Below are 27,242 nucleotides of genomic sequence, written 5' to 3'. Positions count from 1 at the left end.
CCGGGCTGAGAGAAGAGACGGGTTTTGGTTCCTGTCTGGAGTAGGGGTGTCTGCAGTTTACTGGAGGTCAAGTTGGCAGAATCCTGGCCCCCGATGGACACTCGAGTGGTCCACCCTGTCACCAGCACATCTCTGCCCAGGCGCCTTCTTCCCTCACTCACTCTTGGACTTTTCCTGAGATTTTGCAGTTGTTTCATTCGTTCCAGAAGCTTCCACAAGTTCTATTTCCCCGTCACATTGTGCACCTTCTAAATATGGGGGCGGGGTTCTGGCGTCCCAGCATCCCAACACAGCATTCAGCAATGCAGTCATTGCTTCAATAAGCGGGAGCAAAGTCCTCTCCGGCCACCCTGGCCCGACCAGGCCAGGGGTGAGTGACCTCTGGATCCGGCCTCCTGGTGAGGGGAGGCCTGTGATGTCCACCGCGGGGGCGTCACGGGGGGGCCCGTGTGATCTCGGGCCAGCCCGGCTGCGGGAGGTGGCGGCCGCGCGGCGGGAATCCTGCAGCCTGGACGGCGCTGCCCGCTGCCCCACAGCGCCCTCTGCTGGCGGGTCCCGGGAGAGCCCGGCGCGGGCTCCCGAACGCCCATCCCGCAGGAAAAGCAGGCAGCTGGCATCTCACTTTTTTCCACGTATATTTTTTGTTGTTTTTTCTTTTTTTCTGTAAAATGTCCCGGTGCTTTCATAACTTATAAACATGATTTATACCGAGGGGTGAGCAGGAGAGGGCTGGGTGGGCTGACCGGGGACGGGCAAGCTCCTTCTCGCTGCCCCGCGGAGGGGCCGGCCCGGGGTCCTGGAGGAGGGGACTCCTCCCTGAGGTCGTGTGGCCGCCGCTCTCCTGGTCTCCACCTCGAGCGCCCCTTCCGGAACCCCTCCCGGGACCCCTGGGCGCGGCCCCGTGCTCGCCATCCTGGCGCCCCTGGGTTCGACAACCCCTCCTGGGCTGCTGGGGTGATGGGGCCCCTCCTTTCCGCTGCCCCCCGCCCCCAGGAGGCAGGGAAGGGAGGGAGAGGCGGCTGAGGCTCCCTGCGCGGCGGGCAGGGCGGCGGGGTCCGGAGGAAGGGCGGCGGCTCAGCCGATGGTCAGGCCGAAGCCGCACTGGAACTTGTTCTTGCGGTGGTTCAGGAAGGCCCCGAGCGCCAGGGTCAGTGGCAGCGGCGGCAGCTTCTTCTCCAGCGTGGCGCCCACGATCCAGTTACTGTCCACGGAGCCTGGCGAGTGTTGGGGGGGAGCTCAGGTCCCGCTGGACCCATGACCCCTGACCCCGCCAACCTAGTCACCCGGAAGCCCTGCACGCGAGCATCCTGCACCCCCGACTCCTCTTCCTCGGGGGCCCCACCCCCACATCTGGAACCCCTAGTCCAGCCCTGCCTCTGGCCCTTCTCTGGGATGGACCTGTCCCCTGTGTCCCCCAACACCACCCAACGCCAGGCTCAGCAGACTAGGCTGTTTGGGGACATGTAACCTTACAGGGTCAATTCTAGCTCCTAGTGTCAGGAGCTAGACACTCCTGCGGGGCGAGCAGAACTGCCCCAGAGCTCCCACTGCTGCCAGTCCTTCCAGAAGCAGATGACCAGGTCTTCACCCCTTCACCCCTGGAGGCAGCAGCTGGGGTCAAGGTATCAACCTCTAGGCTAGCAACTCAACGCTTAACACATCACACCACCAAGACACCTTGGGATCAGAGCAGACTGTCACAGCATCCGGAGCTGGAAGCCAGGCCAGCTACACCAGGGGTCAAGGAAAGCCAGCTTCTAAAGCAAACCACATCTGGGGTTCTAAGCTCTATCTCTGGGTCCAGTCCAGGCCTGCCTGGGAGGGTGGGGTGATTGTGTTCCCTCTCTCACACCTGCTGACACTCCCTTCTGAGGATGACAGACCAGAAGAAGCCGGCCTGGCTGGTTCCTCTCTAACGTCTGTGTCCCCATAACCCTGGGGTCTTGGTTCTTCCAATGTGAGACCAGAGAGGGTAGCCAGGAATGTGCAGGAGTGTCCTGGGCACCTCTGTTCTGATGCGCATTCCTGGGGGACATCCTGGAGGCCCTGGATACGGTCCTAAGCCACACCCACCCAGGGCTGAGTCACCCCAAAACTACCTTTGAAGAGGAGGTTGGCCTTGGGCAGGTCAAGCTGGTACCCAAAGGAGACACTCGTGTCCTGCATCCTCGTGCTGGCCTCAAACTCCACGCCCACTTGTAACTAGAAGGACCAGAAACATGACAGTCACCAGTCCCATCGGGGGACTCTGGGCATGCCACCCGCACAGCATCGCCGCAGCTCACCTGGTCGCTGGCTTTGTGGTAGTACGTGGCATGCATGCCAGCCTGGCCCAGTGTTACTGTCGCTAACCAGTTGTTCACTGTGAAGAGGGGAGGGCCGGGGGCAGGTCATCACGGAGACTTGGGAGTGTGTGTCCCCAGTCCTCTTCCCCTAGGTCCAGGGTCCCAGCCCCTCTGCCCCACCCTCAACTCCAAGCAATCCAAGACCCCAGTCCCCTGCCCCTCCCGGCCCTGCTCACTTGTGTATTTCCCAGCTAGAGACATGACAGTGCCCTCCTCCCCCGGCCGCCGGTGGTAGACCAGCTCTCCGCCCAGGGCCAGACACGGTGTGATGCTCTGGAGGTAGTGGGCCACGAGGATGCCTGTACAGAAATGAGGGGCACTGTGTCCTGACTTGCCCATCAGCTTCCACCCAGCCTCCACCAGGAGGCCCTATGGGCATGCCAGGGCCAACAGGCACAGGACCTGCTCCTAGTCCCTTCTATTTGGGGGCCACAGCCTGGAGTGCCCTCACCAGACCTGGTCTACAGAGGAGGTCACCACGGGCCAGCTGAGCCCTCAGCCCAGCTTGGAGCCTCGGTGTTGCTGTGCAAGCCAGAGATCAGGGTGATGAGGGGCCCATACAGAGGGACCCCAGAGCTCCACATGCTGTGCTGAGGGTAACCTCTTGGGATGATGAAGACAAAGCCAGGGATGCAGGCTGGTCGCTGTCCCAGAAAGAAAACGGAATCCAGAACAGAGATGGAGAGGCAGGAAGCTAAGGCTCTGGTGGAGAGGCACGTGGAGCCTGAGGGAGTGGAACCAGATGGTCCCCAATCACGGTCCAGGGGTGCGGGCGCAGAGAAGGGCTCAGGTGGCAGGGGCAGCGGCCCTCCACACTGGTAGGAGATGCCTAAGATAGGTCAATGGTGAGAGAATTCTCCGTGAGGGTGACAGCAGTGACTCCTGGTGGCAGGACTTGTGGGGCTGCAGCCAGACCTCATGGCCAGAGTCAATATATCTCCAACAAGTGACAGGCATCGGCACCAGACGCCCACACCTGTCAGCATCGCCCCATGTGTCACTTGAGGGGGAAACTGAGGCAGTGAGGAGCAGCGGCTGTTGGTCAAGAAATAAGGGCCGGGTCCTGGCCTCTCAGCTCTAGGAGCCACCCAGACCACCCTGCCCCCAGGGACCCCTTCTTCTCCTCACCACAGGAACCTCCCTGGTCTCCAGCCCCAGCCCTGACCTTCTCAGACGCCACACGCAGAACCCACCATGGCTCCCCAGTGCCCTCAGGGATGAGCCCCTCTGCAGCTACAAGGCCCTGTGGGCTCGGCCCTGCACACTGTCATCCAGTGACAGGGAGGAACCTGCAGAGCTGGAGCGGGGCAACCAAACATCTGCAGAGAACTACCCGCTGTACCTGGCTGCCTCTGCCCCGCTAATGGACAGACAGCAGCCCCCAGAACATGTGGGAGGCCCAGGCGGTGCGCAGACGGCCTGCAGCTTCCTAACTTGCTGGTTTTCCCATCACTTACCCAACCCACACCCCCAGCTAACAGTGGTGAGCCTCAGTGAGGCGGGAGCGTCATCTGGATGAAGAGGGACACCGCTCAGCACCCTGCACAGCCCAGGACAGGCCCCCCCCACAAAGATCAATGTGGCCCCTGGCGGCAGCTGTACTCAGGGTGAGGAACTCTGGGGTGGATGCTTGGCTGTTCCCTCAAAACAGCACCTGGCATTTCTCGCTGGATTTTGTCCAACCGGCCCCTACCCACAGGAAGCCCACACACACCAGAACGGACGCCGGCCCGGTCCTGCCATCGTCGCAGGCAGTCATCCTGTCACTGCTTGTTGGCGAAGAGTTGTCATCTTTTTGCGGACACTCCCTACACCAAGCAGGCCGTCCATAATCCCCAACAGTGACATGTCCAAAACATGCGATGGCACCGGCAGAACAGAAATCTGTCTCGGAGCCAGTGTGGCCGGAATGCTCCTTAACAGCCAAGATGAGGGTCCTCCGTTTTGGACACATTATAAGAGGGGGTACAGGGAGCTCTGCTGGCTTAGTGGTAAGGAACTGCGCTGTCAACACAAAGGTAGGCGGTTCGAATCCACCAGCTGCTCAGAGGGAGAGAGATGGGTCGTCACCTCCCATTGACTTCCTGCCTCTGAAAACTCACTAGAGGGTCAGCTGTGTGTTGGTTCTGACTCGACGGGATTCAACATCAGAAGGGGCTAGTCCCTGGAAAAGGACATCATGCTTGGCAGAAAGTCAACGTGAAAAGCAGATTAAAACGAGATGGGTTGGCGAGTGGCCACATGGACTCAAGGGCAACAGGTGAGGACGGTGCCGGGTTTGTTCTGCTCCGTGTGGGGCTGCTGTGAGCTGCAAGTGACTCGCTGGCCAGCAGGCAGATGCCACGAAGCTCAGCAGGTCCTCGGTGGGCTCCATTATTTGATAACAAATCATGGCCACCACTGCCAAAGACTGCACTTCCACAACACAGGCGCTGCATCCTTGCCGAAGAGAAGGCGGGAAAGATCAAAGAAGACACGGGCCAAGCCTGTATCCTTTTCCTGTACTAACGCAACCTTTGTGCAGAGCAAATAATCCAATTCAAGAAGTGTCATCAGAGCTGGAAGGAGATTTGTCAACAACCTGCGACACACAGATGACACAACCCTGCTCGTTCAAAGTGAGGAGGACAGGCAGTGCTCACCCATGAGGATCAAAGACTACTAGAACCTTCAGTACAGAGTACAGATTTCGGTACATCACAGCAAAGAAAACACAAGAAGTCAAGTGTCTTGCGGCATGAGACACATCACTTGGAAAAGATCTCTTTAAAGGGCTAAACTACCACTTTCAAGACCAAGGCATGCCTGAGTTGTCTCGTACGCATGTGCAAACTGGACAGTGAATAAGGACAACTGCCTTCACAGCTGGTCAATGAAAACGTGTTCTGTGAACAGGAGTGAACATGGAGAGCTCACCCTTGTCTCCTGTCACCAGGAACCGGAGAAGCAAATGAACTCAGACTCCTCAAAAGCAGAGAAGTGAGCCAGAGAGGCCCTGGGCCGACATGGCCTGGAGGGGGCCCAGGAGACAGGACACAGCCGGCAGAGAACGGCAGTGGGGAGGTGTGGGCGGCCACAACCCTGCCTGGCCAGCATACAAATCCGGCTCGGGGAAATCGCCTGGGGCAGGAATGGGGTCACTGGGGCAGAGGAAACCGGGCCGGGGAAACACCTGAAGGGGTGCTGGAGCTCTAGGCTCTCCCTCTTCACATGTCTTCAGACAGAGACACAGAGAGACAGGCACACACCGCTCTGTTACTAGATCTTGGAAATCTTTCCATGAAACTTCATCTTACATATCCCAGGCATTCTGTCAGGGCCATCAGTCCTTGCAAAAAGATATCATGTCAGGAAAGACAGACAGAGAGCCAAACAGAGAGGAAGACCCTCAACAAGACGGCCTGGCAGCGACTGTCACAGTGGGGCAGGTCAGGTTTAGAGCAGCTCTGACGCAATGGTGCCCACGAACAAGTCTAAGAACAGCTTATATTTCTTTTGAGGTGGATATGAACCACTGACCTTTCAGTTAATGGTTGAGTATGAAACACATTATGTCTCCAGGGCTCCTCATACGCTCTCACGTCCACACCAAATGCCCCAGCTAAGGCTCTTCACAGCAGGGATTAGTTACTAGCTGTCTGCATGATTATCTCGTGAAAGCAGACTCTCTCCCACTGGGCCGGGAGCCGCTCCAGGGCTGGTTCCGGCGCCTGGCCAGTACTGCCCAGTCCAGGCCGGGCCCCCCGAGGTGTTCAGGAGGGAGACAGAAGGGAGCACAGGTTACGGGGAGGGGCTCGGTTAAGAATTCAGCCTGCAAGTTCAAGCTCCAGTTCAAACTCCATCCCCACTGCTGCCTAAGCTGTGATCCCAGTGAGATTTCACCCATGGCCTGGTTTTCCTCTTGGAAAAATGGAGGCAATAAAAATACAGACAGGTGGTTACAGGCCTGGGAGCAAAGGGAGAGGGGAGTGAAAATTAACAGCACAGTGTAAGGGTTCCATTTGACAAGGTGATTAGTTAGTTACATTAATCAATTCCATTAATACTATAAAACAAAGTAACTGAGTGACTGAATGAAAAACCAGGGTCACGTGCACACTTTCACGTACAGCAGAGTAAAACACTGCCACCTGCTGTCCACAGTGAGCATTCACACAGGGCCAGCCTGAGCCACTCTGACCGTATCACCCCGACCATCTAAGAGGCTGTGAAGACGACTTATTAAATCCCCATGCGACAGAAGGGGAAACTGAGGCCCAGAGCACTACCTCTGCTCTGAGCTGCTCCTGGTCAGTTCAGCACAGACGTGCTTCTATACCTGTTAGTATCACTAGTGGCCCTAGGTTCCAGGAACGAGGGGTCACAAAAAGGACTAAGAAGCCAGAGTGAGGAAGCTCTTGTAGCTTAGAGGTAAGAATCTGTGCTGTAATCCCGGAGGCATGTGGTTCAAATCCATCAACTACTCTGCAGGAGAAGAAAGGATAGTCTCTTTCCATGTGACCCACTGCCTCTGAAAACCTGCTGGAGGGTCAGCTATGAGCTGCTTCTGACTCGATGGTACTTACTGAAATCTAAACATTACAAGAGACCAGCAAGGTAACTGGAGTATCTGGAGGGCTACAGAGGAGGACGCGGGCGGGTGTCTGCTCTGCTGTGCACCCTTGGGGAAGATACTTGCCCTCTCTGGCCCACTTTTGAGATGTGGGAGACAGGGATAATAGCAGCCCCTGCCACTAGGCTCCGTGAGAACCTGGCGAGCCCTCTTCCTCACTGCTGGACCCCCAGTGCCTTAGTGACAGTGAGCTCGGGATGGACAAAGGGCAAGAGGGGGACCAGCAGGACACTCTGAGCGCCTATGGTTCCTGGTGCAGTGCCGCCCGAGGCCCCAGTGGTGGAGACAGGATGCCCTGAGACTCGGCACTCGTTGACAATGAGCAAGACAATGCCAGAGGCCAGAGACCACAGCTGTGGTCACTTGTCACGGAAGGTCTCCTGAGCAGGGTGCCGACCCGGAAGGGACAGCACAAGAAGGCTTGAGAGGGAAGGGTTCATGGCATGAAGGGGACTTGTGACAAGGTCCTGGGGTAGAGATAGGAAGTGCAGGCAAGTTCCCAACCCCACTCGTCAACCAGCTCTTAGCCCCCATGTCAGCACAAGGGACCCTCCCTACTCAGGATGCTCCATCGGGCCCTGCCCCCAATGTCCCCTTTTCCTCACCTGCTCTGTGGGAGACAGGATGGGGGAAGCCCCTCAGCACCCTACAGAGGCAGAGATGTTCTGAACCACCTAGCACCCTGGGCCCTTCCTCCCCCATCTGCGGCGGGGCACGTTGAGACTCCCTGAGTGGATTAACTCTGCTCCCTGAGGTCTGTCCTATGCACAGGCAGCAGGACAATGAATAAGGCAGGCCAAGGAAGAAGGGGTGCCCCGAAGGCATGCTGCTGGTGAAGAGGCCTCGTTCCACGGACTGGCCATGGTCTAGAAGCGTGGATAAGAGTCATCTCATGGACTCTGGCCATGGTAGGACGGGTGGGTCCCAGGAGGAGGATAAGCTGGGATGAGCAGAAGAAAATCTTCAGTGAGACGGACGTACTGACACAACAGCTACCACAATGGGCCCAGACACAGCCACCACTGAGGACAGGCAGTGTTTGTGCACACACAGTGGGAACCCACTTATGAGAAGAAAACTCACTTCTGAGAAGTAAAGAGTGGATAGGGTCCCAGAGCCAAGAAGTAGGACTTCCGAGGAGACAAGTGCCCAAGCAAGCACGAAAAACTCCCCCAAGAGCACCAGAAGAGACAAGGATTCTCCCCCAGAGTGAGCAGGAATCCTTCTACAGCTGCTGCCTCCTGATCTAAGAAGACCATTCAGCACAGCCACTCACGCGGTACGCTGTTACAGCAGCCCGAGGCAAGGCACACGCTGTTCTCCTGCAGCCAGCAGAGGCCTTTCTATGCCTTTTGCAGAGCCTTGGTGATACCTCCTCCAGGAAGTCTCCCTGGATTTCAGGCAGAGGCGAAGCCCTCTCCGGGGTTCCTGCCAACCCAGCTGCCCACCTTACGCCTCACTCAGGACTCGCTGCCCAGGAGCTGCTGCGATGGGATGGGCAGCAGCGGGCAGCCACAAGCAAGGGGACCAGCAGCAGCTCCCATCTTCCCACCACTCCCTCCTTTTTCTCCTATCTCCCTGGGTCTACCAGCAAAGTGGAAATGGCCCCAACTTCCAAAGACATCAGATTGCACGTCACCTCTTCTGCTCCCCTGTGAGCCTGTCCACTGAAAGACAGCACAAGTGACCCTCTTAGGGGGTCTGACTTAGAACCACCCTGCACGGCTGCACCTTGTTACAAGAGCAGCATGCCTGCCTATCTTTCTCCCAAGGAGTGGTTGGTGGATTTGAACTGCCAACTCCTAAACTGAGTAAGACAAGCTCCACATGATGTCAGCAGAGCTCACAGTGCCTGTAAAGGCTCTGCACAGCCCTGGGGGACATGGCCTTGGCCCCACACTGTGAGTCTTCTTTGTTATTCCTGGTTCACACCAAGCAGGACCCTGCCTCAGGGCTTTGAGTTGCTCAATGGGATGGAAAGTTGAAGTAGAACCTGGCCCCTCCTTGAGTTTTTGCTCAAATGTCTTGATAAGGAGGCCTCTCCAAGACCTCCACCCACCTGCCCTCCATGAACAGTACCTCCCAGAGGCCCAGACTCAAGCCCCTTGTTCAGCCCAGGATGTTTAAGGGGAAGGGCAAGGGTCTGCTTTTTAGGTGAGTTCTGCTGGCACTTAAGCTACAAAGATGTGTGCCTACCCAGAAACAGACAGGTACAGAGCCGCCAAAGATGTGTGCCTACCCAGAAACAATCAGACAGGTGCAGACACCAAAGGCAGGTCAGAGATCAGAGGAACAACAAAGGGGCGGGGAAGGGAAAGGAGAAAAGACTGAAAAACAGCCTGCTTCTGACCCCCACAGAAATGCTCTGTCAGCCAGCCCTTCTCCTCGATGCAACAGAAGGCAGACCTGGCCCATGTCACCTGCTCAGCTCTCCAGAAGGCTTAGAGCCCCATGAAGTCCAAGGACTGGAGCAGAGCTGGTTCCCGCCACACACTTGGCCTCCTGCAAAGCTTTTCACACACACCAACCAAATGAGAGAGCACTTAGCACCCCACAAAGGCAGCTCATCCCCCTTGAGTTTCACAGACCGGGGAAAGGAGGCCCGGAGAGCAGAGGGAAGCTGCCTAAAGTCACATGACAGCCACTGAACCTTGTGAACCTCAAGCTCCAGGACCCCAAGACCAGAACGAGATGGTGCCCGGCTAACCCTAGTCAATGCTTTAAAAGGGAGTGGGAGATAAAAGTGGAACAAAACTCAAAATCACAAAAACAAACAAACAAACAAAAAAAAAACAAACCAGTCAGATACCAGTGGAACCAAGAGCTTAGTGGCCTCAGTCACCCTTAGAGTGCACAAAAGGGGCACACGTTTCTGGCCAACAACAGACAGGCCTGTAGTGGGTGGTAACACAAGTGAGATGCCCGGTCCTTAGAACAATCACATAAACTCAAAGAGGCAGCAGCTGTCCCGGTATCAAGCTTAGAAGACAGGCAGGGAGATGCTGGAAGGATGAACGGAAACAAGAATCACAGGCAGTTCCAGGAAGAGTGCTGCAGCTTAAGTAAAGACACTGTTAACGTTATAAAATGCGTATGACTGGAATGTTGTCTAGAAAACCAATCTGCTCTGAGTAATAAAAAAAAAAACCCCACTATGACAAAACAGACAAAAAGGAGGTAGAATTGGCCTTGAACTGCACACGCTCCCAGTGACTATTGAAGATTTCCAAACTACTCCTGCCCCATCTTGTAGATTGTCTGGAGACAGGAATTAGTTAGGAGGACCTCCGAGTCCTGCACCTCTCACCTGAGCCCACCAGGACGTCCGGGTTCCCCAGGGTGACGGCTGCGGTGAAGTCAGAGCCCCGGTACTCCCCGTCCACCTGCCAGTTCACGAACTTGGACTGCTGGGTCTGCGAGGGACACAGGACAGTGTGAGGCCAGCTGGTGCAGCGTGTGGCTGGGAGAGCTGTTGGCTTGAGGCTCCACTCACCTGAATGGCCATCTTGGACCGGAGGCCTGGGCCCAGCTGGTGAATGACCTGAGCGTTGAGGCTGCCGCTGTTGTCCATGTCACCCACCAGCACAGGGAATGCCTGGGAGGGGGGAGAGGGCAAAGTCAGAGGGCACCATCGAGAGAGAGGTCCAGGGACAGAAAGCCTTATACCGGGTCTCCTCCTCCAGGTAGCCCTCCATGATGACCTAGGGTCCCCACACCCCTACTGTAGAGTTCATTCTCACGCAGCACCTTTACCGGACGGAGGAGAGTTTCTAAGGCAGTAAATCTGACAGATGACTGCCACATCATTCTGCAGAGTGGCTGGTGGGATCAAACTGCCAGCCTTTCCATGAGAGGCCAAGCACTCACCCACTGCACCACCTGTCTCGCCCACTTCCTCCCTGCCCTCTCAGGATGATCAGCCTCCGGGACAGGTCTGCCTACTCCCACTAGACAGTAAGCCTCCAAGGGGCAGGACAGAGGCTGCTGTGGTCACTGCTTTGTCCCCAGCCCTGTCCAGCAAGGAGCGGGGCACACAACCGGGGCGCAATGGAGGTTTTAGGAACGAATAAATATTAATAATAACAGAAAAAGAAAAACAATGCCATTGAGTTGCGGTCAGAGCAACTGTCTGTCAGAGCAGAACTAGGCCCTGAAGGAAGCCCTTCCCCCCCGAATCAAGCGTTCAGGAAGGCCCGTCTTATCTCACGTGTGTCTGCCACAGCCCAGTCTTGCCTCCTTCCCCCCCAATCCAAGCACCAAAAGAAACCTCATGGGTATTTCTAACCCATAAAATCCAACCCCACCTCTCCTTCATTCAAGCCATCCCTGAACTCAGATGCTGGCCTGACAGTCAAAGCACCAGCGCCGCCCACTCCGGTCATCACCAAAAGTCCTGGCCGCCCTAATGTCTGTGGCATCACTGAGGACAGGGCTGGGGTTTCGGGGACCTTGCAGAATGGCCATACTCCCCAGGTCTCAGGCACTCTACAGACTGTGCCCCTAACTCCCCACCTGGCAGCTCTCAAGTCCTGCTGGCTCTTGGCTACATATTTGTTCAAAGAAAGAATCAATGAAAAAGTGGGGACAGAGACCTCACCTCTGTGGGACTCAGCTGTTTAGTGCCCACATACGTCACTCCAAAGTGGTAGTTGGATTCCCCGACTGTGCTGAGGGCTACTGTGTGGTTCACCTTGGGAAAAGAGAGGGGACAGTGTGTGTGAGCCTGGGGGGCCAGCCACCAGTGACCACCGCTGGGCCCACTGGCCCCAGCCTAGGCTGGCCGCAACATATCAGTTTGCTTCCCCATTGCGCTAGGACTGCGGATCTGCCACTTTGGGGTTTCTAAGGGTTCTAGGCTCCCCCCCATCAGTCCCCACTAAGCAGGTGATCTGGCAGTGTCCGGGTTGTTTCAAGCCCCAATCCTCCTTAGGATGAAGAGTAAGGGGGCTGTGCACACAGATGCAGGGGGACGGCTGGGCTAACCGCTGGGGGACAGGGGCTCCAGAGGGGCTCACCTGGAAGTGGTTACTCAATCCTTTGTTGACTGTGAGCTTGACACCTTCCATCTGAATAGGAAACAGCTCTGGAGAGGAGAACAGCTGTCACACCCCGCTACACACACACACACACACCCTCCTCTGCTTCATTCCCAGCTGTGACCCTGCTCAGACCCCTACGGCCAGGCTGGATACCTGACATTAACACCCCAGTGGCCCTAGAAGAGAGGCGGGATAGCCTGGTGGAGGTGGTCCAGCGCCCCTGCGCTTACATGTGTGAGCAGCTAAGTGACGATCTCTGTGCATGAACTTCATCTCTAAGCTGGGGACGCTCATCAGATCGGTTCCACGAGTTTCATGAGTTAGCTAAGCGCACGCTAGAATGAAGCTCCATGTGCCTCCACCACCGCTTCTACATTAATGCTTCCAGGTCAGGATCCGGAAGCCCCGGCTTCCAACCTCCCCATGACACCTTGCTGACGCTGTGACCTTGGGCCTCAGTTCCCTCCCTAGCCACACTAGGAGGCCGGCGTGGCTGATCCCCGACGCGCCTCCGGATTATTCCTACAGCTTTGGCATTCCACCTCAAGTTCCACCATCTGATCTCAGCCTTCTGAACTCCAAATTCAACGACCCGACCCCAACGTCCACCTCTACCACTCAGTAAAATGATTCACGTCAAGCCCCGATGATGTCCCCTTTGCCCCCACGCAGGAGTCTGGCCATCACCCCCCGCAGGGGCCCTGTCTCCCCTCACCCTTGCACTTCCGGTGGCACTCTTCGAACGTGCCGGGGTTTGGCAGGCAGCTGCCGGCCCCATCGTCCGCGGCCCCGGCGGCGCTTGCGGTTGCGGCCCCGGGAGTCCGTTCCGAACCTCGCCCCGCGCTGGCCCCGGACCCCAGACCGCCCCCGAGAGGCGGGAGTGTAAAGCCAGGCGGCGCAGGTGGAGGCGGCGGTAGTCCCACGAGGCCAGGCGCAGGCGGCGGCGGCGGCCCAGCGGGCGGCGAGCTGGCGGCCAACACGTTCCCCATGGTCGACTGCCGGGGAGAGGTCAAAGGCCGGAGGTCAGGGCCCGAGTGCCCCGGACCTAGTCACTAGATGTTTCCTCCCCCCGCCCTAAAGCTTGATCCAGGTTCTCACTGGCGGCGGCGGCGCCTGCTCCCGGCCTGGCCTCCGTTCCCACCCCGTGCGCCAAGCGCAACCGAACCCGCTGCCGCCGCCGCCACCACCGTGGTCCCGCCCCGCCTAGCCCATTGGTTCAATGTGTCTCCGGGTCCGCCCACTAGGTCCACCATTTGGCTTTGCTATTGGAATTACAGCTGTGAGTCCCACCCACCTCTTCCGAAGGTCACTTTCTAATGGTCAGTGCTCTCAGGCAGGTCACAGAACACCTCCCTTCTTGTCTATTGGCTAGAGGTACCTGCTCCTATTGGGTCCTAACGCCGCGGGTTCTGGGACCCTCTCTCTATTGGCTTATGCTCCAAATTTTGTACCGCCCACTAACATGTCGCCTCCGCCCACTTTCCCTAGGCCTCCTTCCTCAGACTCCGCCCCACAGCAAAAATGCCATGCCCATTGGTCAGTTTTAGCTCTTGTCGCATACTGATTGGCTCAAGCTAATTAGGGGGCCGATCTTTAAGTGTAATGAATTGGATGCGCTCATTGGTTAATGTGTTAGGGTCGTAGGGCATTAGTAAAGGTGGGTTGCGCGGCAAAGCTGTTAAGCAGCAAGGTCAGGCTTCGCATCCCACCAGGCAACGCGACAGAGGGGCAATGCTCTGGTTTTGAGTCGCGGACTGAAAACCGGAAGTGCCAATCCTTCCCACAGTACCTTGGGGGAACTCAAACCGGTTATGTGACCCCTTCCCTACTCCCTTGTTACCCATAATGCTCCATTAATGCAAACTCGGCCTTTGACCCACCCCTTTCGCTACCCATCATGCTTCGCGCCGTCCTGTCACTGCAGTTTCTATCTTTGGCCCATTCATTCCTATCCCATTACCCATCATGCCTCTGCCCCATTCATTTCAGCTTGATTGCCCGTAGTGCCTGTGGCCCATTCCTGCCTGTTCACTTCCATCATTTTTCTGGCCTTTCTCCTTTAATTACCCATCATGTTTTGGGTCTATTAATTCCTGTCCATTACCCATCATGCCCGCGACCCGTTTCTCCATTATTCATCACTCTGCCTTTGGCTCATTCATTCTGATCCATTACCCGTCGGGCCCTGGGCTCTTATTGGAACATTATTCATCATTTTGCCTGTGGCCTATTCTTGTCATTTCTCCATCAACTCCCTTGATTACTGCTATTTCTATCTTTGTTCCCTTTATTGCTGCTCATTACTCATTAGCTCGCTGGTACACTGATTAGTCTTCTTTACGCATCGTGCCTTGTAGTTCTTCCTCCCTTCTAGCATCTTTTGTGCTCATTAGTCTCTATATATAGATAAAGCCATTGCCCTCTGATTCATAACTCCCTTCCCTCAAGTTTCTGAGGCTGTAAACCATTACTAGTTGGAGATGCTCGTGGATTCAAACTGCCTACCTTTTGGTTAGCAGCCCCTACATGTTAGGCACCATGCCACTAGGGAGAGACACACACACATCCTCTGGTCTTTGTTTCAATCTGTAACCCATCTGACCTCTAGCACACTTTATATCTTGTTTATCCACACCCTCATCTCATTCCACAGAAAACACCAGAGCTGCTCTTGAGTATAAACTTGTATTTTGTTGAAAATGTTAGCGTACAAAACAGTATCAGGTCCCCTACCCCTAAACGCAGGTGACCCACTTTGGCCCCAGAGTGCTTTTGGGTCCCCATCCCTGTGCGAGGGGGCAAAAAGGACTCAGTAGTCTCCATGGTAACAGCAGCCTTTTCTACCAAGGTTGGGACCTCACCAGCACTGGGAAAGGGCCGGACCCTGAGACTCCTGCCTGCAGGAGGGAGATGTGCAGCTCTGCCTTGGCTTGAGGAACCCTCCTTCAGGGATCAGATGGGGGGAGGGGGGGTCTAGGGATGAGTGAGGGGACTTTGCCGCCTGGAGGGCTCAGGTCGGAGCAGCAGAGAGCCCCACCCCATCAGAGCCATAGGGAGTTTCCTTTCTGAGGTCTGGGGTCTCCTTTGGGATCATGGGGCGTTTGGAGATACCAGCTGGAAGATGAGAGGAATGTTCTAGGTCTTGAGAGGAGTCCTTGGGTCAGAGGTCATACCCAATGACCTCATGAGATTAGGGTTCCCTTCTCGTGGCAGGTTTCTCTGGCTTAATGGTCATAGCAGACACACCAAGGTGGATGTCACAAATGAGATGCCCATGTGTTGATAGTGGCCTGTCTAGAGTCAGGGGCACTCGATCCCTGGCAGGACTTTGAGGGATCAGACATACATAGCCCGGGACATGACAAAGCCTTTGCTCTGATAGGATCCAGAGGGGGTGTCATAGGACAGGGCGTCATAAATGGGGTTGATCTTGTCCAGGTAGTCATCTTCCTCATCGTCATCATCTAGGTCCAGGGAAATGGCTTCCACAGCCGGTGACCCCGGAGGCACCAGGACGGGGCCCCCCAGGCTTGTGGCCCCCAGGAGCATGGACCCAGAACGCTCTTCCAGGGTGGGCAACTCGTGATATCGCGGCATTTCCTGGGGGCAGAGAGGAAGTGGAGTCCAAGGTCATAACACAAAACCACCACAATCTATCCCGCTAATCCCCAAATCCTGACCACCTGGTCCCATCCCATCAGAACTGTCCTCACACTTTTGCCCAAACTCTGCCCTTTTCCCAACGTCAGCCCTGAACTAGGATTGTCCTACAGCTCATCCCTAACCCAATGCCCTGACATAACCTCTGGGCTCCAAGCTCTAACCACAGATACAGCCCAGACCTTAAGCTATGACCTTTCATCCTTCGCATTTCTTTTCCCCATCCTTGACTTCTTGAGTGCCTGACCCTGGCTCTTAAAACCCAGGCCCCAGACCCACCCTCATTCTGCCCTCCAAGCTCCTACCTGATCAGCAGATGAGACACTGGCATCAAAGTAGGGGGTCTTGAGAGGACTGTGCTCTGAGGGCCCCAGGGTGAAGAGCTGAGAAGGCTGGGGGGAGTGGGAGAGATCAGATCAGGACACCCCAAAGCTTGATGCTCCCCAACAGGTCCCCCTCCCAGCCCTGTCCATGGTAGAAAAAGGTAGGTAAGAGAAGAGAGTAGGGACAGCCTGGGTATCAGCGGCCAAGCTCACCATCTTCTGCTCTTCCAGCTTCGTCTTTGGAGCCGGAGGCTTGTATGAGGGAGGGCCCTCCAGGCTGTGGGGAAGGACATGGATCCAGTCAACGTGAGAACTCAGGAAGGCCAGTGCACATCCCGTTCCCTCTGCCTGGAACTTCCTATTCATCCCCACCCTGCCCCACCAGGCAAACTCCTACCTGGTCCACAAATCCCTCCTCTTCCAGAAAGCCACCTTGATTATCGTGACCAGTCAGAAAGTCCTGTCCACTTGTCCAAGCAGGGCAGGGGCCAAGACTATAAGCACAGCTCAAACAGCTTGACCAAAGAGCTATCTCCTGAGCTGTTCCTGATTCTGAATTGTAACATTGTTGTTGAGTGCCTTCAAGTCAGAACCAACTCACAGCTGACCCTCCAGCAGGTTTTCAGAGGCAATTAACTGCATGAGAGAAGACTGCCCAGCCTTCCTCCAGGGAGCAGCTGATGGATTCAAACTGCAAGCCTTTGAGATTGTACTGCAGCTTCTTACTATTAGGCCAGCAGAGCTCCCTGGTTATTACTTCTCTAATAAACCCTGTAACTGTGAGAATGGTGGTTGAAATGTATGTGGTCACTGCAACAAGTTACCGAGCTCAGCAAAGGAACAGAGAGTGCAGTGACAGCATGGCTGTGGGAAGGTCAAAAGGTGGGAGATGGAAGTGTATCTGGCTTCTACTACTGCTGGTAGGAACCAAGCTCGGGCTGTTTGATACGGATTCTCCTTCCCCTTGAGTTAGACAGGACTGACATCCCAGTTACTCCTTCAAGGAAGGTGGAAAAGGTGATGTTTCCTAAACGGTGTTTACTATGCCCCACCTCCAGGAAGCCCTCCTAGATTGCTCTGTGTTCTCAGTATGGAAACAAGGCACATGGAACCCCCATGAGGGTGAGACCATGCAAAAAAGGTATACTGAACAAGAGCTTGAGCTGAGTCATCACTACCCGAGGACAGATAGATCTCCTTCCATGGGTTATGAGCTCATGATAGCAGGTGCTCCTGGATCCAGGCACCCAGGAAGAGACTCTAAGAAATCTGTTGGTCTGAATTGGCTAGTCTCTAGTTCAAGTGACTCTGGTGACATATTCAGTATTGTGCTGCCAACCCACACGCAGGTGGTTCAAATCTATAAGCTGCTCTGTGGAAGAAAGATATGCAACCTTTTGTATGATTTGTAGTTTTGGAAACCCAGTGGAGGGTCAGTTATGAGTTGATGGCAACTTGATAGCAATAATAGAAAGTTAAGACAATGATTCACACATTCCCTGCTAAACAGAGTAATTTAGGAAGCAACACACTGGTTGCTTACAGCCTGATAGGCAGGATTACTGATCAGAGGGTTGGCAGTTCAAATCTACTGATGGTTCAACAGAAGAAAATTGGGCAGTCTCCTATGTTAAAGATTTACAGCCTCGGAAACCCCATGGGAGGTCGCTGTGATTCAGTATCAATTCAAAGGTGAGAGCTTTGGGTTTGGTTACAAATACTGAGTTATTCTCTGATTGTTCTGATGCAGGAGATTGGAGGTGAGGCTGGGAATGTGCACGTTTAAGAAGTCTTCCTCCTCTGATCCCAATACACACACGGGTGGTGTTAATTGAGAAGTATACATGGCCACTGAAAGATCTGTTTGCTGCATGAATTTCAGCAAAGATTTCATGTCCCTCAACATGCATCCTTCTCTGACAAAAAGGGGAAAAAAGTGCATCATTATCTTCCTCTGAGAATGATGGATTTACAGAAGGGGACACGGTAAATGTCTCACCACCAAGCCCCTCACAAACGCTGCCGTGTCTGAGCCCACCACTGTAGTCAGTGTGTCAGTCCAGCTCACTGAGGGTCTTCTGCTTTTTTCTTGACCCTCTTCTTACTCTAAGGAGCTCTGATGGCGTAGTACTTGGTAAGGACTTATACTGCCAACCCAAAGCCATGTAGTTCGAATCCACCAGCTGCTCCAAGGCAGAAAGATGGTCAAAACTCTGCCTGTGTGATATGCAGCCTCTGAAAACCTGCTGGGTGGTCAGCTATAGGTGGGCTCTAACTTACTGGTATGTGAAGTAACAACTATTTACTCTGTTGCTCCCGTGACCTCGTCTGCAGGCAGCTGCACTTCTAACTCTAAGGTGGTGTCTCTCTGCCGAATCCACCAGATCTGCAGGAACGACACAGGCAATCCCCTCCTGTGTGATTTACAGCCTCGGAAACACAATGGCGGGTCACTTATGAGTCAGTCCTGATTGGACAGCAATGAGATGGGATATTTTATCTCTTCTCAGAAGGAGGACATAAAAACACTCATAAGGCTGCTCGTAAAGACGAAGAGAGTTTATGAATAAATTGGTTCCCCTTTGACATGATGAGTCTCGCTGCCTCCCTCTGAGAGTAAGTGCTGTATTTACTGAAAATGTAAAGGCATTTTTTAAAAATGTCTGTCTAAGCAGAGTCTCTAATCGGTCCAGGTCCTTGTGCAGAATGGACACTTTCTGAATACTTGCTGAATGAATGAATGAATGCCGCCTCTGTGAGGTCGTGCACGTACAGGACATCTCACTGAGCCTGCTGCCTAAGTGTGGCTCTTCTTGTCAGGTGCCACGGAGTCAGTTCCAACTCTCAGTGAGCCTGTGCAGAAGCAGAACGAAGCCCTGCCTGGTGCTGCGCCATCCTCCATCACTGCTGTCTTAGACCCACTGTTGTCCACCTGTCACCTCGAGGATTGTTCCTCTTTTTTTGCTGGTCTTCGGCTTAGTCTGGAGCTCTGGTGCCAGAGCCCACAGGGAGTTCGCTAACCCAAACCTCTCTGGAGGTTCCAATCCACCAGCAACTCCATGCGAGAAGGATAGGCAATCTCCTCTTGTGCCATTTACAGACTCGGAAAACCAATGGTGGGTCAGTTATGTGCCAATTCTAACTCACTGGTGACAAGATTTTTGTGTTGTTGGGTTTGGTTTTGTTTTTACCAAGCACAATCCATCTGTCCAGGGAACGGTCCCTCTTGATACAGTCAAAGTATGAGAAATGAAGCCTCGCCATCCTTGATTTGAAGGAACATTCTGGCTGTACTACCTTTCTCACAGTTTTAATTGGCCACTGGGTCACTTAAGAGAAAAAATTGTTATTTCCCAGCCTCCTCTGCAGCTGGAGGAAGACATGTGACTACACTGTGGCCAATAGGAAGTAGCAGAGATGTACTACTCAGCTGTCGCTTAACTGGACAGAAAGCCTTCCCACTGGCTGGAGCAGCAGGGGTCTGGAAGACAGAACAAGTGCATCTGGTTGTCAGGTACGTAGACCTTGATGGGAACGGCTCTGCTGAGAGTGGACAACCGTCCTGAAATGTGGGGAAGGTGGAGCAACAATAGCGCGGGAGCCTGGGCTCCAACAACTTCACAGAGCAGCGCTGTCAGCAGCTCAGGCCTCTGCAGGGAAGAGAAGCAAACCTGCCTTCCACGTGATCCTGACTCACAGTGACATTAAAAGACAGAACAGAACTGCCGATAGGGTTTCTGAGGCTTTAAATATCTAGGGACGCAGACGGCCTCATCTTCCTCCTGTGGAGGTTCAGTCAACCTGTTAGTGCTTTCAGGACCACACTGCCACCTCCAGATGGTTGCCTCTCCCTTCACCCTCACCCCCACTCTCCCACCATCTCTGTCTCCAGCGCCCATCACTCACTCATCCTCCTCTTCTGTGCCCTGCAGCGTCAGCTCCTTCCGCTGCTGCCGGCAAATGAGGATGCCCGTGACGGCCACGGCTGTGGCGATGATGGCCGCGATGATCCCCCCGATGATGCCGCCCGTGGCCCCCGCGCCTGCTGTGTTGGGGCTCTCTGCGAGGAAGGACGACACTGTGAGGGGGGTATCCAGGTGGTCGCTGTGGATCCCGCAGTCATGCTCACCTGCCTGCCTCCTCACCCAAGGGCAGGGGCCCTTACTGGGCATGTGCTGCGTGTCGGGCACGGGAGACAGAGGGGCAGCGGGCGAGACTCAAAAGGGTCTGTGCCGTCCTGGAAGCTGCGTTCCAGCTGGGACGGGAGGACTTAAGAGGAAACATACAAAGACTCTAGCTAAGGTGGGGACCAGTAAGACAGGATGACACCCGGTGAGGAGGGGGCTAAGGGAGGAAGACGGGAGAGGTTTAAGCCAATTTTGAACAGGATGTCTCTACCGAGGTAGCATCAAAGCCAAGACCTAAAAGCAAAGCGGGGCGAACTGCCAAAATGAAAGGAGAGAATCCAAAGCAAAAGGCATCCAGGGCAACGGGTCTGAGGTGGGAGTGTTGGGACAGGAGGTGAATGAGAGACAAGGGCAGAAACAGGGACCAGAGTGGGAGCAAAGGCTCAGAACACAAAAGCATAATACCTGGGTTTCTGGGTCTGATAGTGCTTGATGGGACCCCTGAGCCTATAGCCCTTAAACCAGGGACCGAGGCCATGGCTCCACCTTCAGCCAAACAGGCGGAATACCACCACCAGGGAGGTAAGTCATTCCTCAGAGCCATCAACCACACTGGCATTTTCCTGGGGAGAAAGCGGGGAGGACAGGAAGGGAGAGGACAGGGGGATGAGCAGAAATGAGACCCGCAGAGAAACGAGAAGCGCAGAGAGCGGGCAGCGGCTGCGAGGCTGATGGTGAGACAGCCACAGAGCAGGTGTAGCTGGTGGAACAGATCCTGCCCTGCACGTTTCACTCAAAGTCCAACACACAGTTAAACAGGGGTCCATCACGAGGCTGTGGACGGAGGAGCACCGGAACACCCTTGTTCGGGATAGAATTGTCCTGAATGGGTCGTTGCACCCCTAACTTAACAGGAAAAGGGATGCGGGGGCTCCGGATGTTCAGGGCCCTCCTCTTAGAACTTTCACCCGATTGCTCACATCCACCCTAGACAGGCGCACCCCAGGGCCTGAGGCTGGAGCACCCCCCAGTCCCACCATCCTCAGCCCAGGGTCTGGCACACAGTACGTGTTCTAAGTAGAGGCCCTGCATGCGTGCCTGCCGTATACTACATCCAGCTGCCTCTGGGATGCAGAGAAACTCTCCGCCCCAGCCTCCCTCAGGCTGGCAGGGGACAGGAACACTCGTGCAAAAAGACCCCTGGACTGCACTCATTACCCTGGACCCATTCTGCAGATGAGAACGCAGAGCTTCCCAGAGGAAATGTCGTCGGACCACAAACCAAAGACCAAAGCAGCTGCCATCATCACACTGGGCTCATGGCGGGGCCTCGATGTGTATGAACGCCACAGGATTTTCAAGGCCTACGTGACCTGGGGGTGTTCAGCTGCTAACAAGAGAGCTGGGCACCTTAGGGGAGAAAAATGAGGCACTGTGCTCCCACAAAGGTTCCAGCCTTAAAAACCGTGCTCTGTCCTATAGGGCTCCTCTGACTCCTTGGCAGTAGGTTTGGGTGTTTCCTGGACCCTTTCCAGACAGATGGCCAGACTTTTCTTCCAAGTTGCCTCTGATGGATTTGAACCTCCAGCTTTCACCGTTTAACTGTTAACACTCAAGGGTTCCAAACTGAAAAACCAAACTCACTGTTCGTTCAGTCAGCCCCCAATCACAGCTTTCCCACACCCACACACACCCCGCCTCCCCTCCCCACAGGCTTCCCAGGCTGGGAATCTTCATGGGAAAAGAATACACATCCTGTCTTCAGGGATTCCTGGCAACGCCCTTCCGTCAGGCTGAAACCAACTCACAGCTGACCCTTCGCTGGTTTTCTGAGTCTGCATCTCAAGGGAGATCGCTCTGCTCTCTCCTGCAGAGTCACTGGCGGAGTTGAACCGCCCGAGGTGCCACCGTCAGGTTCACAGCACAGTACGCTACAGACTATGTCACCAGAGTCCCTCCCTCCAGCCACCCCAGGGCCGTCCGGTTTCGTCCTCCACGTTCTGCAGCCTGGAAGCCTCAGGAGGGACTCAAGAGTGAGAGGGATGACAGTCATTGCTCCTCAACCCCACAATTCATCTTTCAAATTACTGTTACTCTAGCTGTTATGACTGACATGTCTCTGTCCCTACCACCACCCAGTCAGGACCCACTGAGTGGCAGCAAAAAGCCCCAACACTGGGCTGAGTAGAGATTACTTTGTGCTCAGCACTTTACCAAGGGCTTTTTGAATCCCCCAAACAACCAGACACTAACAACGTACCCATTTCCCAAAGGTGGAGACTGAGGTTCCAAGAGCTGGTCTCCAAACTCAGCCCCTTTCAGTCCCAGTACACCCTCTGTGGGTGGTTTCGGGAAATTTATTTGGAGTGGGTGTGGCACTGTGGGAGAGTCCCACCCTTCCCATGAATTTAAGGACCCCTCACCCCCCCCCCACTCCACCAGGGCAAGTTAAGAGGAAGGAAGCAGAGACAGTCCTGAGTGGGTGTGGCCACCCCCACCATCCCTCGTGGGGCACCCCCATGGGGCCCCAGGAAGTAGGGCACTCCTGCTGTGGATCCAACAACGCCCGGCACATCCAGGAACCAAGATTCCCATCAGGGCAGCCAATTCCAAGTGGAACAAACGTGTGGATATTGGAAGCCCAGACCCTACTGACCTGGTCCCCAGCCCCTTCATCTGGGGGGGCCACAGACATCTACTGTGTCTTGCAAAGACCCAAGTATTTCCCATTGAACCCCACTCCCCTTGGCACCACTGAGCTAGGCCCTCCGTCCAAGTTGTCTCGGGAGCCAAAATGTCATGTTTCGGCAGCACCCACTAGCCCCTGCCCCCATCAGCAACCACACCAATTCAGGAAGGGTCCAAGACATCCCCACAGGTTTCCTTCAAGGTGTTTATTTCAATCCTGAGTGGCAATGGAGGGGATAGGCCAGAGCCAAAACCAGTCTCGGGGCTCCCTCCTCTGGGTCCCCAATATGGAGCTCCCAGAGGTCTCCCACCCGCCATGCGGCCCCGAGGACAGTCCAGCGTGTAGGTCCCCCTCCTCTCCAAATCCCAGCACGGAAGGGAGGGAGCAAAGAGTTCTGACTCCAGTGCGGTCCAGACAAATGGGTCCAACGAGTCCAGGGCCTTCCTGGCAGGGCCGGTGGCAGCGGGCTCCCAGTTGTCTGTCTGCCCATCTCCAGGTCAGACGTAGACTGCCCGTCGTGAGATGAGGGAGCCGTCCAGCTGTGATTCCATGTCATCTTCCATAAGCGCCTTGGACGGAGGCAGCATCAGGCCTTCCTCGGCCTTTTCCTCCTCATCCTCCTCATCCTCCTCCTTGTCCTCAGGCCTCAGCGGACCAGGGGCGGTTGAGGCTGTTGCGGTCCAGAAAACGGGCCCCCCGTTTCCAAACACCTGAGTTTTGGGATCGTGTGACCCTCCACTGTCGTCGCCTCTTCCTCCTCCAGGGCTTTTCCTCCTCCTCCTCTTCCTCAGCAAGATGAAGGCCAAGGACCCCCCAGCCAGAAGTAGCAGCACCAGGAGTGTACCCCCCACGGCCCCCCACACCAGTGGACCCGCTTCTCGGGATAAGGCCCTGGGGCTGTCTGAGGAGAGAAACGGGGTGAGAGAGAAAGGGAGACACTAGGTCAAGAGGGTAATTTGGGGGAGTTAACGGGAAAGGGATGACACAAGATACATGGGGCAGTTATTAGAATTAGCAGGGGACCTTGACTGACAGGAAGAACCGAGGCAGCGGGAGGAGACGGGAGAAACCCTTATTTCTTTGCTAGGGGCTGGGCATGTCCCAGGAGGAGCTGCAAACTGGTGTCCCCCCAGCCCCTCTATCCTGTTTCCTGGCACCTATAATGGTGCTTCTCAAAAATGAAAACAATTAACCACAGGGGCACCATTGAGCCACCAAGGCTCCCATGCCAAAGGGGGTGGGGGTGAGAATCAGGTGACCCGTAATGTCCAAATCCCAGTCCCATCCATCCATCACTGTGCTCATGTGAAGACTAGTTAGCTGGCTACTTCTATATTCCCTTCCTGCATCCCTTGGCGTCTGCACTCCGGGCTCCTCACCAAATCACTGAGGAATCAGCCAGAGGTTTCCTGGATCAGAGTCTCGATCCAGTCAGGATTTGAACACATGGCCGTTCGAGTCTGCGGCTCTTTCGGGCAGCTGTTAATCGCAGCTAAGTCAGGGCAACCCCGCCTGTGCAGAGCAGAACTGTCTCACGAGGGGTTTTTGTTTTGTAAGAATGAATGTGACTTGTGCAAGGCGCACTGTGACACCAATTAGATGGTGACAGCTTTCCCTATGAACAAGAACAGTCTTCGGTGGACAGGCCGACTGCCAGGCTGGACGCTCCCAAAGACACACAGACGCCCCACCAAGTTTTCACAGCAGTGGCCTTTCAGAAGCAGGTCCCAGTCCTGCACTGCGAGGTGCCTGTGGCTGGCTGTGTTTTAACCGCTGCCCTTCCTGCTCAAGAGTGTAGCACTGAACTATTTGTATTGCCCGTAGAGGCCTAAGAAGGGCTGAGATCTCCTCTAATCTTAACTCCAGCAGACTGCCTCCTCCATGGACGTGTCCCCTCTCTGAGCTCCCACAGAGCACCCTGATTAGGAAGGGGGTGGGGTAAAGTAGAGAGATGAAGCCAGGGAGAGCCATAGGGGCAGGGGGAGGCATTTTAGGCCCCCAAGCAGGCACAGACATCAAAGCAACTGACAGTTACCCACCCCCATGTGGAGGGACCAAGGGGGAAGGCCTTCACCCCACCCCGACCCCAGGAGGGGCTGAGGCAGCAGGACCCAGGCAAGCCGAGGATCTACGTCAAGAATGTGCTTTTACAAGTTTCCTTCGGAGCAGTGCTTTCAAGCAGGGGTTCCCACCCAGCGGGATGTCAAGCTGCACATGTGGTTCATGGTGACCCTAAGAACAGGTGACCTGAACCATGCCCTGTCCTGCGCCCCTCTCATCATCTCTCACACTACAGCCCACTGCTCAAGTCGCCGTGTCAATCCTTCTTGTTGGGGGTCTTCCTCTCTTCCGCTGACCCTCCATCTTTGCAGGCATGACGTCCCTCTCCAAGGAATGGCCTCGTCTAGCTACACGTCCAGAGGATGAAAGAAGTGGCTTTGCCTCCGAGGAGCACTCTGGCTGCACTTTCCCCGAGACAGATCTGTTCGTTCTTCTGGCGGGCTACGTTAGCGACTCACACACAGCATTTAAAAGAATTTAGCAAGAGTGTGTCTCAAGGAGGAGCGGCAAATTACACGAACGGGCGTACGTCAACGGGGTTGTGGACAGGAAGGAACTGCTCCAAAGGCTGTAATCTCGTGTCTCCAAGACTGTCATCTTTCTGGGAACAGGTTTCTAGATCTTTCTCGGAGCTGCCTGACTTGGTGCAGTCAAATCACCAACCTTTCCAAGTTACTAGCCAGGTGCTTAACTACTGCGGCACACGCTCTATCCGTTACACGCACAAACATACGTATTACTTGTTATTATGCGTTGTCAAGTCACAATCGACTCTTAGCTGACCTCCCGGCAGGTGTTGAGAAGCTGCACTAGAGGAGACTGTCTATCTTTCTCCCCAGGAGGAGCTGGTGGATTCGAACTGCCTGCCTTTGCGTTGGCAGCGTTAACTCCTTACCACTAGGGCGGCTCCCATGTGTGTTATTATTTTGCAAGGGAGGCATTAACACATGGCTATGAACAGGTCTGGTGGACAGGAGCCCTTGTGGCACAGTGGTTATGTGTTAGACAGCCAAGCACAAGATGAGCAGTTCGAACCCGCCAGCCGTTCTGTCGGATGAAGACGAGGCTACCTGCTTGAGTAAGTCCTGCATGGTCGCTTGGCCACAGAATTGGCCGAGCTGGTGGGTCTGGCTGCACGTGTCACTGGGGGGCTGCTGGGAGGCTGAACAGGGTCTCACAGAGAACAGAAAGATCTGGTGATTCCCTCTGGAATCCAGCCAATGAAAACGCTGTGGATCCCAGATAATCACGGGGACGGCGCTGGGCCGGCCAGTCTATCATTCCGCTTGTGCCCAGCGTGCCTGTGAGTTCAGCAGCGGGGCGGGGGCAACCCAAGACAGCACCATGCTGCTGGCAAGGCTGGACCTTGAACCTGCAGAGTTGTGAGGGGGGGTGTTCCTGAGGTGAGGAGGTGGTGGGGTGTCCAGGTTTTTGTGGGGTGATAGCTTCCATCTGAGCTCCTTCAATATGAGTGTGTTTTGTGGGCTCCCCGCTGCCCTGAGGTGCCTTACATACAGAGTGAGTGTGGGCGGAAGGTGAGCGCAAGGCGAGGCGAGGTCTGAGGGTGAATTTCCAGTTCTCTGGCCGCGTGGCACTGACCCTCCTGCTCTGAGCGCACCTCAGAGGGCGAGGCCTGTCTCGCTCACATTGCCCTGTCACTCGAGAGAAAGGCCGGGCACAGGGGAAATCTCAACAAATACTCGCCCGGTGACTCTGTGCCCAGGAAAGCAGAGCTCTGAAGTTTCGGAGGGTGTGCACAGCCTGGGGGGGCCACGTTCTGAGCGTCTGTGTGAGAGACGGTGAATCCGCTCGGTGCCCACAGCCGCCCAGGGTCCACCCTGACCCCGAGTGCCCACGCAGCACGGATACTGTACAGACGGGGTGTGTGTGCCTTCTGTGCTCTCACTGCCAGCCAAAATCCTGATGTGGCACGTTGACAGGTGTGGTACATTCACAGGTGTGGCGCACACACAGGGGTAGGACCGGTACAGGTGCACATTCACAGGACAGGTGAGGTACAGTCACAGGTGTAGGACAGGTGCACAGGGACAAGTGTGGTACATTCACAGGTGTGGAACGCACACAGGTGTGCTGCTGGACAGGTCACCCGAGGACCCTGCTCCTGAGCCTGGCGCCTTCTGGGTGGCCTAGTGGGTAAGGCCTTGTACCGTCGACCAAAGAAACAAAATTCGAATCCACCAGCTGCTCCCCGAGAGAACAGGCAGTCTCCTCCCGTGCCATCTCCTGCCTCTGAAAACCTGCTGGACGGTCAGCTAGGAGTCCACTTCGACTCCACAGCACCTAACAACAGGCTCTTCGGGCTTGCCTGGTGTCCCCTGGTCCCCTGTCCAGTGTGTGCCACTGCTCTCTTGGAGGTAAGTCCTGG

The 27,242-nt window shown here is 55.3% G+C and overlaps 3 protein-coding genes across 3 annotated transcripts in view; all 3 read right to left on the bottom strand.

The window, feature by feature from the left end:
* The window catches only part of APOE (apolipoprotein E), a 6,983-nt gene extending 6,393 nt beyond the window's left edge, over positions 1-590 (bottom strand). Inside the window, exon 1 of the mRNA XM_006901261.1 lies at positions 438-590. Coding sequence (XP_006901323.1) covers positions 438-590 — 153 coding nt within the window. The remainder of the gene's footprint in view (positions 1-437) is intronic.
* Positions 591-1,074: 484 nt separating this feature from the next.
* Positions 1,075-13,186, bottom strand: TOMM40 (translocase of outer mitochondrial membrane 40 homolog (yeast)). Its single transcript, XM_006901215.1, has 10 exons — positions 13,095-13,186; positions 12,712-12,991; positions 11,973-12,040; positions 11,555-11,647; positions 10,451-10,552; positions 10,265-10,370; positions 2,522-2,644; positions 2,286-2,362; positions 2,100-2,202; positions 1,075-1,214 (listed from the first exon to the last, which is right to left on the bottom strand). The coding sequence occupies exons 2-10, from the start codon at positions 12,983-12,985 to the stop codon at positions 1,075-1,077; spliced, it is 1,086 nt and encodes a 361-aa protein (XP_006901277.1). The 5' UTR covers positions 12,986-12,991; positions 13,095-13,186.
* A 2,146-nt stretch (positions 13,187-15,332) lies between these two features.
* The window catches only part of PVRL2 (poliovirus receptor-related 2 (herpesvirus entry mediator B)), a 47,160-nt gene continuing 35,250 nt past the window's right edge, over positions 15,333-27,242 (bottom strand). The window contains exons 5-8 of the mRNA XM_006901260.1: positions 19,886-20,039; positions 16,193-16,256; positions 15,962-16,048; positions 15,333-15,596 (exon numbers count right to left, since the gene is read on the bottom strand). Of these exons, the coding sequence (XP_006901322.1) occupies positions 15,333-15,596; positions 15,962-16,048; positions 16,193-16,256; positions 19,886-20,039 (569 nt within the window). The remainder of the gene's footprint in view (positions 15,597-15,961; positions 16,049-16,192; positions 16,257-19,885; positions 20,040-27,242) is intronic.

This window comes from Elephantulus edwardii, unplaced genomic scaffold, assembly GCF_000299155.1.
Source record: "Elephantulus edwardii isolate Elephantulus edwardi_28Jun2011 unplaced genomic scaffold, EleEdw1.0 scaffold00315, whole genome shotgun sequence".
NCBI classification, from domain to species: Eukaryota; Metazoa; Chordata; class Mammalia; order Macroscelidea; family Macroscelididae; genus Elephantulus; species Elephantulus edwardii.
The sequence above is the reverse complement of the archived record's forward strand: the minus strand, read 5'-3'. Positions and strand labels throughout refer to the sequence as shown.